The sequence below is a fragment of the Daktulosphaira vitifoliae genome, unplaced genomic scaffold, assembly GCF_025091365.1.
Source record: "Daktulosphaira vitifoliae isolate Bord-2020 unplaced genomic scaffold, ASM2509136v1 Scaffold_1, whole genome shotgun sequence".
In the NCBI taxonomy this organism is placed as follows: domain Eukaryota; kingdom Metazoa; phylum Arthropoda; class Insecta; order Hemiptera; family Phylloxeridae; genus Daktulosphaira; species Daktulosphaira vitifoliae.
In genome coordinates, this window is record NW_026099572.1 from 9300789 (window position 1) to 9317223 (window position 16435).

The 16435-nt window shown below is 31.0% G+C and overlaps 2 protein-coding genes across 2 annotated transcripts in view; one reads left to right on the top strand and one right to left on the bottom strand.

Annotated features, from left to right (window-relative positions):
* LOC126894279 (uncharacterized) overlaps positions 1-16047 on the bottom strand; it is a 139702-nt gene extending 123655 nt beyond the window's left edge. The window contains exon 1 of the mRNA XM_050665190.1: positions 16043-16047. The gene's annotated coding sequence lies outside the window, so the exon portion shown is untranslated. The remainder of the gene's footprint in view (positions 1-16042) is intronic.
* LOC126894280 (E3 ubiquitin-protein ligase TRIM50-like) lies at positions 158-15315 on the top strand. Its single transcript, XM_050665192.1, has 6 exons — positions 158-308; positions 390-445; positions 5180-5224; positions 11671-11697; positions 11765-11920; positions 15080-15315. The coding sequence occupies exons 2-6, from the start codon at positions 403-405 to the stop codon at positions 15238-15240; spliced, it is 432 nt and encodes a 143-aa protein (XP_050521149.1). The 5' UTR covers positions 158-308; positions 390-402; the 3' UTR covers positions 15241-15315.
* Positions 16048-16435: the final 388 nt, after the last annotated feature.

Genomic DNA, 16435 nt, shown 5'->3' on the forward strand with positions numbered 1-16435 from the left:
ATGAAATTTTTATGGCGTAAAAAAAAATATTAAGACATTTAATTAACGTTTATAACGATAATTTATAACCTTTTTATAAGCTTATTGTTAGTAGCCACGTATCATATACACCGCAAAAATAGATTATTCTGTATGTTAGTAAAATAAATAGTGTATTTTTTATTTTTATTTTTCTCAATTTGTTTTCCGATAAATAATGTTTTAAGTGGGTTTTATCTGAAACTTATTATATATTTTTTAGCATTCTTATGTGTGTTATAAAACAAAAGTAAATCTTTTTACTTAGTATTCTTTCAGTAAACAATATTGTAAGTATTATTTAAAGAATAATTATATATACATACTCATTAGTTTAATATTAGATAATACTTAATATTTATAATTTTTAGTAATTAATTCAAGATGTCGATTAAAAGTAAAATTGTATTAATTGTTTTTATTATTGGTAAGAAATTTAATTTAACAATTATTATTAATGTGAATTATGACTCAGTATCGTGTTCCCCTTACCTGCACATTACGTAATGTACCTATATTGAAGTATATTGGGTTTGAATCATATGGGCTGTAATCTCGTAATGTGCCTTTTATAGTTTCGATTCGATGCTGAGAAGGTATTTTACTATAATATGTTTTTTTTTTTAATTTTTTTTTTTTTTATGTCTGTATACGCTCAATCTCAGCTCTCGCTGGACCGATTTTGATGAAAAATATGTCAAAAGATCACAAATCGTATCTAGTCGAAGACATTACCCTCAAAATTTGAAAAAAAAATCCCTCGTTCCCCGTAAACGGGGGAAATCCCCTAAAAAATTACAAATTTAAAAATCGCTAATTTTCGACATTTTTTCAATTTTTTTTACTTAAAATTGCTATAACTTTTTTAAAAATGACTAAACCAATATAATTTTTTTTTTATAGATACCTTAGGTATTCGCCTATCATTTTATATATTTTTGTGANTTAGATACCTTAGATAATTACCTATCATTTTTATATATTTTTGTGAACATTTGACCCTTTACAAGCCCACAGGAAGGGTTTCAAAATGGTAACTTTTTTACAAAAAATTAACTTTTTCAACTTAACTTTTGAAAATGTTCCGGAAAGACTGACAATTTTATATATACCTTAAATTAAAGCTAATGTAATATACTTTAATTTGAAAAAAAAAAATTTGACCTCTGGACTTGTCTTCATGGTGAAAATGACTACCGTATGCAAAAATATGCTATTTTTGTGAAAAAATTCTTGATATTATATTTTACATTTTTTAACATTATGTTGCTATAACTTTTTAAAAAATGCATGAATCAACTTTATTCTTTAATGATAAATACTTTATATATACTTCTTTCATTCGACATACTTTTTTTTAAAATCGGACCATTTCCCTTTATACAGGGGGGGTGCAAACCTTTTAAAATGCGTATAGAAAGTAGAACTTTTTCAACTTAACTTTTGAAAATGTTCCGGAAAGACTGACACTTTTATATATATCTTAAATTAAAGCTTATGTAATATACTTTAATTTGAAAAAAAAATTTGACCTCTGGATTTGTCTTCATGGTGAAAATGACTACCGTATGCAAAAATATGCTATTTTTGTGAAAAAATTCTTGATATTATATTTTACATTTTTTAACATTATGTTGCTATAACTTTTTAAAAAATGCATGAATCAATTTTATTCTTTAATGATAAATATTTTATATATACCTATTTAATTCGACATACTTTTTTTTTAAATCGGACCATTTCCTTTTAAACAGGGGGGATGCACACCTTTTAAAATGCGTATAGAAAGTAGAACTTTTTGAAAATGTTCCGGAAAGACTGACACTTTTATATAGATCTTAAATTAAAGCTTATGTAATATACTTAAATTTTTAAAAATAAATTTGACCTCTGGACTTGTCTTCGTGGTAAAAACGTATATCAAAGTTAAAGAAAAACTTACGATTTCCGTAAAAAAATTGTCGATTTTATATTATTAAATTTATATTGTTATAACTTTTGGAAAAATGTATGGATCAATATTATTATTTTTTTATAATAAATTAATATATACCCCTTTCATCTGACATGCTTTTTTTGTAAATCGGATCATACCCCTTTATACAAGGGTGGTCAAAACTTTAAACATGCGTATTGAAACTAGGACATTTTCAATTTAATTTTTGAAAGTATTCCGGAAATACTGACACTTTTATATATATATCTTAAATTAAAGCTTATGTAATATACTTTAATTTGAAAAAAAACATTTGACCTCTGGATTTGTCTGATTTGATGGTAAAAATGACTACCGTATTCAAAAATATACTATTTTTGTGTGTAAAATTCTGGGTTTTGTATTTTATTTTATTTTAAAATACCTGACAAGGGGAGTACAGATTTTCATAAATATTATATAAATAAAAAATTGATATAGCATAGAATGTTAAACTTATTTAAATTTTTTTGCTTTTTGAAGTCGAGAAAAATAATTTTGAAATTTGAACTAGCTTAAATAGCCAATTTTTTCAGTTAATGGTAACGACGTACGGTTGCCAAATCGGTTGAACTTGTGTTTTTCGCGATTGGGGTACATGGTTCCACTCCGCGTAAGAAATGAATTTTTTGCATTTTTTCTTAATTATTTTTAAATTAGAATAAATTTTCAACTGCTTTGATTTTTATCTCAATTAGATTCAATAACTTCAATAAAGATCAAGGATCCCATCACTGTAATCACCACTAGCGAAAAGAAATTTTTTATTCAAATTAAAATTATTTTACTATATTTTAAGTTTTAGCTTCGATGCAAAGCTGAGTAGATATTATTTTGTAACTATCATTTATTTTCTCTGCTCTAACTTGACCTACATTTTTCAACGATACGTCAAATGACTACAATTCGTATCTAATTGAAGATATTACCCTCATAAATTGAAAAAAAATTCTAATTTATCAACGAAACAATTAATTATCCCATGTTCTCCATACAGACAATTAAAATCATTAATTTCTAATGTTTTCAAAGTATTGATTGACGAATCAAGTTTGATATGATAGGTTTCAAATACAAAGTTAAATTATTTTACTATGTAATTTAATCATTTTTTTACTCTATTTGTGTGTGTGCTACTACTAGACTATAATATTCCAAATTTTTTGGTAACATGTGCTATATAAATAATTTCTAAAAAAAATGATAGTTAATTTCTCCTGAATTAACAATGAATTTTTACAATAACAATCAAATTTTATAATACGCTCAAATGAGTAAATCTTTTTAACAACTTTGTTTTGATTGGTTCATTTAATTAAAGCAAATCATTAAAATAAATGGGGCAACTCACAACACATAAAACATATGAACACAAATACCTAAGGCGCTGGTTTAGGCCGGCGCCTTAGGTCCTCCTGTACTCCAGAGTGTCCCGTTCTTGGGCCCACGCCTCGCACCGGAAGAGGGTGTGTAGAGCGCTGTCTGCCTCTCCCGGGCAATCCCGGCAGTGGTCGCACGTAGGCGCGGCTGCCCTCCTAATACCGTAGAGAAATTCGTTGAAGCAGCCGTGGCCAGACATTATTTGCGTGAGACGTTAAGACATCTCACCTTGTGTCCGGTCCATCCACCTCTCCAGGCGGTCGGGTCCAATGAGGGACCTGGTCCACTCGCCTCTCGCAGTCTCCTCCGAGAGGCGAGTCCGCCACCGGAGCATGGTCATCCGCCTGAGCGCCAGCCGGTCCTCGGGTTCAAGGGACCGGTTTCGCTCTCGGCGGAGCTCATGCCCGTCGGCGCGTTCCTCGGCGAGCAGATCGGCGGGCGGCAATGACGACAGGATACCCGACGCCACTCCGGACACCGTTCGGTAAGCCGAAAAGACAAATCCAGAGGTCAAATGTTTTTTTTCAAATTAAAGTATATTACATAAGCTTTAATTTAAGCATCTTAACGCAATGGGGGTATCGGAATCACCATTGTGCAGAAAATGTGGAGTAGAAGAGGAAGACTCATTTCACATCATGTGCGAATGTGAAGCCTTGTCCACACTAAGATCAAACTACTTGAATAAACCATTTCCTGAAAAAGAGGATATTAAAAACCTAAAACCCAGGGAGATACTTAATTTCGCCAGAAAGACAGGACTCTTTGGTCATCTCTAGAGGTGACTTTATGGTTGGTAATGTATTAACACTTTGGTGATAACACTTAGGTGGGTAAACCGAATCAAGACAATTCGGTATGAGGTGCGCACAATGGACCAACAGGTCTGAGTGCATGGGCATTATGTCCACCTCAATAATAACTAAAACTAAAACTAAAACTAAGGCGCGTTGCAGTACTATAAAGGGTCGTACATGACAGCGTCATTGCCGACGGTACAATCACGACGTGATAGGGCAAGTCATAGGCTCACCTTATCATAGCATAGAGTAAAAGCGTAATATCATAAGGTTGTAATGCTATGAGCAAACTGTAGTAGGTTCAGGTATGACGTCATAAGGCATACCTTATATAAGAGATTGGGTGTGACGCCAACAAAGGGCCCACCATAGGGCTTACCATAGGTCAGGATTTAAGTGTGACGTCACCTAGGGGGATAATGTCATGAGCTGCACTTGGATGCACCTTAATGCAGTTCCCAACAGGCGCCGAGGCCAGGGGGGTTACAGTAGGTCAGGTGAGACGTTACTATGACGGACTGCATCTCACCTGTGCAACTATTGTTCCCCAATTGACGACGTAATTAGTCGGCACCTTTGAGTGCTCGTAGCGCACCTTTTGTTTTCCGAGAATAATAGCCCATTGTTCTAAGAACAATAGATGAAGTCATTGTCGGCACCTTTGAAGGCCCGTACCCGTTATACATATACAACTATTATGGTAAAATAAATTAAATTTTTTTTTTTATTTAAAATGTTTCCATTTAAAAAAATAAAGTTGGCCCCCTTACAAGACATAAGGGATGAAGTTAAAAACTATTACATAGTTAATAATTCAAGAATAATGTGTAACTAAAGATAACCAAAAAAAAAAAAAATGTTTATATATATTTATTCTGTAAGTAATTGAGTGGGTTATGATAAAAAAATCTTCTATTTTGCTAAAATATTTAACATATTTCAAGCACTTATTAAATTTATGTTTTAAGAAACTAAATAATCGTATGATAATTTTTTAATTTTTCAGTTGTTACAGCACAATGTGGTAATTTTTGGAAAAAGTTTCTAAGTAGTAAGTAACTTTTGCTAATACTAAAAAATATTTAAGGTTCTAAAAGTAATGAAAGCAAAAATTCAGGCTAGAAAGAAGTGTTTTTTTGGATTAGCAAAGCAGTTAGGTTCTCGATCTTTGCAAAGGGATTTAAAATTACAATTAAATATAAGAACAAAAGTTCATCCGGTGGTCTAATATGATTAAAAGTTAACAAGTACAATCTATATAGTGGTTATAAATTAAGAATATAACAAATTATTATCGTTATGATAAATGAGATGTGTGACTCAAAATTAAACAATATTATAAAAATATCAAAACAATTGAACTGAATTCGCTAAGTGTAGCAATAACAACAAAACTGGTGGTTTAATACGCCATGTTTTTTACAAGTCTTGGTACCAAAAGTCAAAATAAATATTATTAAATTAATATTTAATTGAAATTGAAAAAAATCTAAGAATAAGATGGATAAAGTTGTAAATTTTATCCAACTAGTAAGCCAAAAGGTTTGTTTTATTTTACAAATTATAAACAAACAATTTATTTTAACAATAAACTAAAATTATTGTTTAAGCCTATACAATAAGTGTAGTTATTGCTGTGTATATCTTATCGTAGTTCGGCGGCAGTACAGTCGTCAGGTTTTATAATAGAGTAGTCTACCTTTGTAAAGCGCACCGTCGTTCGTGTACACATAATATACGCATATTCATTTTTTTGTAGTTAACGTCTGATTTTAATTTGATTTAAGATCTTTTAGTAATAACAGATCACGCCCAAACATATTGCCCTTCGCCCCGAACGTCTAGTGTAGTTCAAAAACGCGAAAATGCGAAAATTTGCGTAAACTAAGTCGTTATTAGAGTACGTGAGTAAAACGTTATATGTGCGTGTTTGTAAATAATTCTAACAAATCGAATTAGAAAAAAGTTAATTTCTACCCAACGTAGTGCGTAGCAGCAGCGATTTCTATACGCTATATGAATAGAATAATATTATTAATCGAAATTCGGCTTAGGAGAGAAAAAAATTGAGGAAGCATGATGCGAGTACAACCGAGTACATTTGGAAATCGACATGCTAGAAGGGGTAAACGTAGAGGAACAGCAAAATTATGGAGCTAATTTTGAAGACTCATACTTTAAAGCCAGTGCGATTGCGGAGAAGATGCAAATCTGAATTAAGTAGGGTAGTCAGACGCTGTGGTAGGGAACGCGAAATCAACAATAGCGGCACCAATTATTAGATTAGCCCCGCTAGATATCCCATTATTTCATGGCGACTATAAGCAATGGACAACGTTTCATGATATTTTTTCTGCATTAATTCATAATAATGACCAATTGTCAGACATACAACATTTTGTTATTTTTTTTAAGCAGCTTTAGAAGACTATGCCAAACAGGCTGTCAATTGTTTGGAAACGACGGCGTCAAATTACAAAGTGGCATGGTAGACATTTATTGAAAGATATAACAATAAAAAAAGTCTACTACAAGCACATGTAAAAACATTATTTAACTTAGAGACATTAACGGTAGAATCAGCGATTAAACTTCGAGCGTTTACAGATTCAATAAAAGGACACATACAAGCAATAAAGGCACTTGATCAAGAGCCAAAGTCGTGGGGTCCTATGTTAATGTACGTAGTTACCACCAAGTTAGATAGAAGTTGTCTTCGAGCATGGAAAACGTAATCGGCCCAAAACGAACTTTCTACAGTTATCGATGTTTTTGAAGCGGGATTATTATTGGTAATAAATTGAACGCTCACTTATGAATAATTTGTTTGATATTTTTTAGTTTTGAAATTAATGTAATAAACATTAAATTTAAATAAGAATGAATAATTTGTACACAATATTTGTTCCTTTTTTTATGTATCATTAAAACTTAAATGAAAAGATTTAAATACAATCGTGACTATGAGCGCGTCACTGATGGTTCCGAAAGCTATAGTCTTAGCGGATCCGCGTTTCACCATGCCACAGAAAATCGACTTATTATCGGAGTGAGTCACTTCTATGATTTAATGTGTGCAGGGAAAATAAACCACGACCAGATGGTCCTGTATTTCAGGAAACAAAATTTGGATGGGTGGTTGCTGGTTCATCGGAGAATAAGCAGCTCAATAGTATGAGCCAACATATGGCGGTTTTCCTCACGGTAAACATCAATTTTAACCAATCACTAGAAAATATACTGGCCAAGTTTTAGCGCTTAGTAGAGTACACCGAAAAAAATGTATGGACTTAAGAAGAAAAAGCGTGCGAGAAATACTTTAATCGTACAGTTCAACGCGATGAACATGGAAGGTCCATGGTACAATTGCCATTCAAAAGTAACGACAGCCTATTGGATAAATCATATGAAACGGCAAAAAAGTGATTTTTATCGTTGGAGCGTCATCTGCAAGTAAATGCCGATATGCGAGTAGATTACTCAAAATTATGAACGATTACGAAAAGCTAGGATACATGAAACTTGTGACTGATGAGGAGTCAAAAAAAAAGGAAACTCGTTGTTGTTATTTGCCTCATCACGCCGTCATAAATAATAACAGTACAACCACTAAGCTTTGAGTCGTTTTTGACGCGTCATGTAAGACCGACTCGGGTCTTAGTCTGAATAATGTGTTATTAAAAGGGCCTGTTATACAGGACGATCTGCTTTACATCCTGGCTCGATTTCGTATGTGTAAATATGTACTGACGACGGACATCAAAAAAATGTATCGACAAATAATAGTAGATGAGAGCCATCGTGATTATCAGAGAATTGTCTGGCGTGATAATTCCAACGAGCCATTGAAAATCTACCGTCCACGAACTGTGACGTACGGTACAATAAACGCAAGTGATTTGTCAACAGCTTGCCTAGAAAAGTTAGCTAAATGTGAATTCAGTAGGTATCCTGACGCGTGTCAATCATTAGTAGATGACTTTAATGTGGATGATTAATTTAGCGGTGCAATGAAACAGGCAGAGATAATAACATTAACATTGCCGTCGTGAAAGGTGCCGGTCTACATTTACGTAAATGAGTATCGAACGATAATAGTTTGATAAGTAATTTATTAACTACCGAACACAATACAGATAGCGACGTTCCGCGTATTATTGATAACGATATGACACAAATTTTAGGCCTGTGTTGGGATCCGCCATCGGATTCATTTAAATATACAGTAAGTGAAAACATAATAAACAATAACAATATAACAAAGCGAACAATTTTATCGAATATAACCACAATTTTTGATCTCCTTGGTTTGCTCGGACCGGTATTAGTTGTTACAAAAATTATCATGCAACGTTTATGGTGCATTCAACTCTGTTGGAACGTAACAGTTTCGGCGGAAGTCGCCAGCGAATGGCGTCATTATAGTGCACAATGAACAACATTAAACCTGATCAGTATTTCAAGATATATGTTATGTGAAAATAAAATCGTTGAATTGCAGCTACACGGTATTGCCGATTCATCTATCAGAGCGTATGGTGCATGTATTTACATTAGAAGTACGGACGAAAACGGTTATCACACGGTGTGTTTATTACAAGCGAAGTACATAATAATGATATCGCTGCCTCGACTGGGGAATTGTGCGCAGCGCTATTATTAACACGTATGGTAAACGGAATAGTGCCGAAGTTGAAATGCAAATTTGATCGACAATTTTATTGGATTCGAGCATAACCCTCGCTTGGATTTCATCTCCATCTGCCAAATGGAAAACGTTGGTGGCGTATCGTGTTGGTGAAATACAAGACAAAACGTCCCTTAATGATTGGGGTCAAGTCCGCTCAGAGGACAATCCTGCCGATTTAATATCACGTTGCTGTACTCCAAGCGAATTGCGAATTAACGCGATGTGGTGGAACGGTACTTATTAGTTGAAGGAGGAGTACGAGAAATGACCGAAGTCATGTGTACAATATAGTAATGCGGACAATATACCAGAAGTAAAAAATACGGGCGAAACAACAATTACGACTGTCGCATTCGTAGCGGACGATAAATGATATTCGTTGTTATCTAGAAGGTCGTCGTTATTATTTATCATCAAAGTGACGGCGTATTGTCTACGATGGCGGTATAATATGAATCGAGCAGTAGGTGACAAAAATAATGGGTCGTTAACGGTAAATGAACTAGATAGTGCAAATACGACAATCATCAAAATAATTCAACGTGAACATTTTCAGCAAGAATTGAGAGTTAAATAGTGCAAATGCGAATGTGTCAAAGAAAAGTAAACTACTTCGTCTTAGTCCATATACCGATGGGGATAATATTATACGCGTCGGAAGACGTTTAAAATACGCTATGGCGTTAAATGATAATCAGAGAAATCATATTGTCATAATCAAATTGTATTGCCGGATGACTGTCTTTACACAAAATTATTATTCCGTAAAGAACATATGGATTTGGTAGCCTCTATTAGACATCACTACTGGCCTTTAAAAGCGCAAAGTTTGGCTCGTGCCATAGTACACAATTGATTTAATTATTTTAAACTGAAACCTCAAATAGTACAACCGATCATGGGAAGTCTTCCCAGTCCACGGGTCCAGAGTGGAAGAGCATTTGCCATATGTGGTGTAGATTTTGCTGGTCCAGTCATGATAAGGATGAGGTTTCATCATAACGTACCATGTAACAAGGGATATATTAGCATATTTGTATATTTCGCGACAAAGGCGATACATATCGAACTCTTGAGCGATCAGTCAACGAAGACGTTTTTACAAGAATTGGGCAGATTTTTTGATTGACGTGGCAAAAGTTCAATAATTTAGAGTGATAATGCCAGAAACTTCATGGGCATGGATCGGCATTTAAAGGTGGTGTACGCATTTTTCCAATCCCCAAAACATCAGCGATCCGTTTTTTCTCATCTAGCGAATAAAGGAATCTAATGGCGATTTATACCACCCCGTGCACCGCATTTCGATGGGCTTTGGGAAGCTGTGGTCAAAAGCATGAAAAGTTTGTTATATCGCGTTTTGGAAGAGGCTCGGCTCACGTACGAAGAATTATTAATTGTAATAACTCGAGTGGAAGCTGTATTTAACTCGCGACCACTAATTACAGTATCTTCTGATTCTGCTGATCTATCTTACCTCACGCCAGGCCATTTTTTAACTAGCGATATAATGACCGCCATACCGGAAAAGAACGAGATAGTTACGCCTATTAATGATTTAAATAGGTAGAGAATAGTCTCACACTACACTCAAATATTTTTGAAACGGTGGCACCAAGAGTACTTATCTTAACTATAGGAGAGAACCAAATGGTCCAGCACGAAAGGTCCAAAGTTACAAATTGGAACTATTGTTTTGGTAAAAAAGACAAATTTATCACCACTCAAATGGAAAGTTGGGCATGTGATGGAATTATACTGTGACGATGACAATGTGGCAAGGTCAGCAAAGATCCGAATTAACGGCGGCGAGTTTTCACGAGCGATAAGGTTATTATGTCCGTTACCTTTTGAAGGCAACAGTTTGTAGCCAGTTTATTTAGAATTCGCAGTTAATGTATTATATTTATATATATGTGTGTGTCATAACTCATCTTGGATTAATTATTAATTTTTCCATACTGAATTTTGTTTTATAATGATTATTTATATATTAATTTTTATGTATTTATTTATTGATCTTTACGTATTTATTTGTTACTAAATTTGTTCTTAGTTTATAGTTGTTTTTTGTTATCACTTTACGTTGAAACTAATATTTCATGGCGGACGGTGTGTTTAAGCCTATACAATAAGTGTTGTTATTATTGTGTATATCTTATCGTAGTTCGGTGGCAGTACAGTCGTCAGGTTTTATAATAGAGTAGTCTACCTTTGTAAAGCACACCATGGTTCGTGTACACATAATATACGCATATTCATTTCTTTGTACTTAATGTCTGATTTAAATTTTATTTAAGATCTTTTAGTAATAACAGATTACGCCCGAACAATTATTTTAGTTTTAGTTGTTAAATAGATGGGCAAGAACTGTCCATTCATTTACACCTGTAGGTTCATTGTGCGTAACTCCTACCAAATTATAATAAATTGGTTTTCTTATCTAAGTCTTCCATATTTCTTTTTCGGGAAAATAGTTTCCCAAGTGTAGAAATAGAGTTAGTCCCTTGTCCAGTTATTATAAATACCAAAAATAAGTCGATGTAAAATAAAACCATATCTAATGAATATTATATATGTTAGGTTGATTAATGGCTACTATCCAATTATTTCGATATGAATAAAAAACTAAACATTGCTAACCTGGAAAATAAAATAATTGTGACATAATGTTCCTTACTTCTAATATACAACTTATTAACAGATATTTTTAAAAAAAGCTAAATATATTTATTTTATAATAAGTTAATTTTAAGGGAAAATTAATGTAACACTATCAAGTTAATGCAATGCTGTTTTTTTAACAGAATTGAATAACAAAATAGACGTACCCAGTGAGTAAATTTTTAACTTATAATTACAAACTTTCAATTTTATACTACTAGCAATAATTTTATTTAGGATGTTTGAAATGCATGGCACAAGAAGCAAATACAACGTTAGACTTCTGTAGCCATAAATATTGTAAAAATTGTGTCGAAGAAGCATTTAACCATCATATGAGATTTCAATGTCTTACATGTAGAAACAATGTTGATGCAGCTAGCACCATTGAGAGTACTAAATACATTATATAATTACCCTAATTAAAAATAAATTTTATCAATACTTTAAAAGACTACACCAAAAGAGCTTATCATTCTAAAAAATTTCAACTTGAAATAACTACAATTCAATATAACTACTAGTTATATATCAATTAAAACGAAAATTTTGTAGGGTGATTGTGGTAATTGTTAATTTAATATTTTTTCTTTAAATATTTAATTTTAGATTGAAAAGTTCTGATCTTTAAATGTTTTGCTATCATATTGAATGTAAGGTCAAAATGAAAACACATGAATTTATTTAGAAAAATTAATTTACAAAAGCTCCGATTGTTTATAAGTGTCCTCATTTCTCCATAATGGCAATAGCTATAATTATATAGGTGGAAGTGTAAATGAATACAATTTATAAAACATATCGAGTGTGTATCTTAAAGAGATTTAAAACAAATTTAATTAATGTTTAATAAAAACAAGTTATAACAATAGTTATTACTATCTCATTAAAATGTATGAAAAATTAAAAAAAAAACAATTTTTTTAATAATTGATCTACACAATTCAAGTTTAGTAAATACAATTTCTTAGATATTTCTTAAAGATATGTGAACATATTTTATATCACGTATTTATTTCTATAAACGTGATATAGTAAAATATATTTAGAAACAATACTATTTTTAAACTTTAATTTGAAGCTGAGAAGGTATTGATTTAAAAAAACCCAGCACAGGAGGTCGCGGCACAGTGGTGACGTGGTATAGATGGATCAAGTATAATGATATCTGACAGTGATTAAAATCACTATCAAAAAAAAAACGCTTCGATGCAAATCTTTAGTGTTTAATTTTAAAAAATTGGTGTATTATTCCAAAAGCTACATGATCTGCTAGTAAAAAAATTGTATTGATTCATACATTTTTTAAAAAGTTATAGCCTTTTAAAGTAAAAAATGTAAAATATAAAATCGAGAAATTTCACACAAAAATAGCTTTTGGTAGCCGTTTTCACCATGAAGACAAGTCCTGAGGTCAAATTTTTTTTTTTCATAATAAAGTACATTACATTAGCTTTAATTTAAAATATATATAAAAGTGTCAGACCTTCCGGAACATTTTCAAAAGTTAAGTTGAAAAAGTTAATTTTTTGTAAAAAAGTTGTCATTTTAAATCCCCCCCTGTGGGCAGGTTAAGTGTCAGATTTACAAAAAAAATATACCAAATTATAAGTAAAGACATCAAGCATCTATAAAAAAAACAATTATATTGTTATATACATTTTTGAAAAAGTTACGGCAGTTTTTAGTAAAAAAAATTGAAAAATTTTCGAAAATTAACGATTTTTAAATTTGTAATTTTTTTGAAGGTTTCCCTCATTTACGGGGAACGAGGGAATTTTTTTTAATTTTTAAGGGTAATGTCTTCAACTAGATACGATTTGTGATCTTTTGACGTATTGTTGAAAGAAATCGGTCCAGTGAGAGCTGAGAAAAAGTAGTAACAGACACAAAAAAAAAAAGATAAACACATCATGGTAAAATTAATACCTTCTCAGCTTCGCATCGAAGCTAAAATTATCTAATTAAGAAAAGGACTGGTCAATACCACTTTTGAACCAGTATTTCTTGAACTATTAAATATTTCTTAGCCTCACGCTTCCTCCCGCCTAGGTTTGAAAGTACAATAAATTCTGAAAAACTTGTTATCGATCAGACATTTTCTTAATTACATAATTTTTTGTTTTATAAGCTAGTTAAATATGTAGGTTGCCATTAAAAAAATAAGTTAATACATATAACATTAGGAATGAACATAAAAATATTTTATAACATATATATGAATATGCAAATGTAACTCACAAAAGTAAAAAAAAAAAAAAATTATATTAAGAAAAATTGAATAATTAACGTTAAAAGTATAACCCTATATATAATAATAATATAAATCAATAAATAAACATAAATTTTAACAGATTTCCATCAAAACGTTTTATTATGATAGTTCAAGAAGCTCATCATATTGGATTTTCATTATAAACATAAATTACTTGAATTATTTTAAATATAATTCTATTAAATACTACGTATGATAATATAATTTATCATAATAATGTAAACAATGAATTTATAAAGCATATAAAAATAGTTTTTTACATAAAGGGATATCTAAAAGAATATGTATTATTTCAGAATATTTTTTTATTATCTATTATTTAATACTAGGTTCTGTCCACTACAGAACCTACGGGACTCACTTGTCTTCTTTTTATTAATCAAATTTTTTAATATACGAGGTGTGTTCAAAAAATAACGGGAATTTTTAAATTCATGATTAAATATATCCACTGACGTTTTATATTCATATTCATGATTATGAAACGCGAAGCAACAAAATTTGTTCCAAAATTGTTGAATTTTGAACCAAAACAGCGGCGAATGGAAGTTCCTCAGGAGTTACTTAATGAAGTCAATGACGATGTAGAATTACGGAAACGTGTTACAACAACGGCTAATAAGGAGTACTACCTACAAGTTCAATGTCGTTTACGTTAAGCAAAAAAAAAAAACACCCGGATTTGTGGCAAAACAATTCATGGGCTTTTTCCCATGATAATACACCTGCTCACACTTTATTGCTTATTCGTGAATTTTTGGCTAAAAATAATCCTGTTATGATGTCTCAGCCTCCATATTCGCCCGACATGGTTCCATGTGACTTTTTTAAATTTTCAAAAATAAATACAACCTTAAAGGACCGTTGTTTTACATGCATAGATGACATTAAAAACGCATAAAATTTCAAAATTGTTATTATTTTAAGAGAAATTTTGTTATGGTTAAACGATAAATTAATCACTGTAAATGTTTAATTAATATCTAATATTTAAAAATATTTGCATGTTATATTGAATATTTTTGAACAAATCACACTATTTTAAGTTTAAAAGATTTATAGTTACCCAACCCAACCTTAATAATTCTCTTATTAAGTCATAATTTAATTCAAAATTTTATTTTTACTCTTTTTTGAGAACATTTTCTTAGGTAATAATTTATAGATAAATATCCTCAATAATATTGAAGATACCAAAACAATTCTCTTAAAAATAAAAATAAAATTAAAATTTTTCATTTATTAAAAAATGATGACTAATATGTTTTATATTCTAGATGTAAGAATATATAAAAAATGCGATAATCAAAATGAACATCAGATAACAAAACTTATACCCTGCAATCATATATTTTGTTCTGAATGTGCATTTGAAATGGTTGTAAAGAATATGTGTCGAGATTGTAAAAAAAATGTTACAAGTTTTGACACAGTGTAGTAAAATTTAATGAAACACAATTTTATACATTTATCTAATCTGTGATTATATTATAATATAAGAAATTAAAGAATTTGGTGTAAAAATTTAAACAAATTGTATTTTTATACTATAACATACATTTTTTATTATTTGATCATTAATGAATGAAAAAATCTCCAATGAATCAAAGTTATTAATACAAAAAACTTAAACATTTCACTAAAATATAAAATGTTATCCACATTTTTTTTTCATCATTATTAGCACTAATTGTTTTCAAAATTTTTTTTATTAACATACAAAAACTAAATAGCAACAAAAACGAAGTTTCAATAATGTTAATGTTTTCAAAAAATGCCTTTATACATAATTACACACCGCACATCTGAGGTTAGGTTTTTTGTATCACATTTTTTTTTAATTGATAGCCAGTTGTTTGTAGTAGAACAATTGTTCTATAATTTTTTTTTTTAAGATCAATGTTTTTTTGAAAGTTATAGTAAAATGAAAAAGAAAAAAATTTTAGAGAAATTTTGTTATTTTAGTTTTTAAATTCAAATAAGTCATAAAAACAATATTGTTGGGATGGTTTTTTTTTTATCATAAAATAATTCAAAAAAGATTTAATTTGATACAAGTATCGGTGTAAGTATGGTACTTTGTATTTTTCATTTATGAATTATACGTCACATTTTATTACAGCAGAATATATTTGAATAATAAAATTATCTCTTTTGTTGAATGATGTGTTAGGGTATTTAATAAAATTATTTGTGTTACTTTATCAATGTGTTTCGACATCATCGTGTGAAAGCGAGACAAGCATAAAAAAGATTGTCGATCGTTGATAGCTGTTCGAAAAACATATCTGTCCGTTGCTATTGCTATTACTACTATTGCTGTTGGAGCCAGGGGCACTAAATATTATAGTACGTACCCGAACCGGTTAATTGCACCAATACCGATCAGGCTGCGTAGTGTGGTGTATGTAAATAGAATCACTGGTGGTGGGAGGGGTCGCCTGCGCAGCAACCAGTGATCTATGTAGTGCTCAAGTGAGTACTGTGTGTATATATGTTTTGTGTGTGCTCTTAAACTAAGTAAATAAATAATTCAAACCTTTTTACAACAATTAATAATAATAATTTAATGAATAACTTGATTAGATAATTTTAGCCCTTTTGGCTCAACAAATAATGTAAATATGTACTCT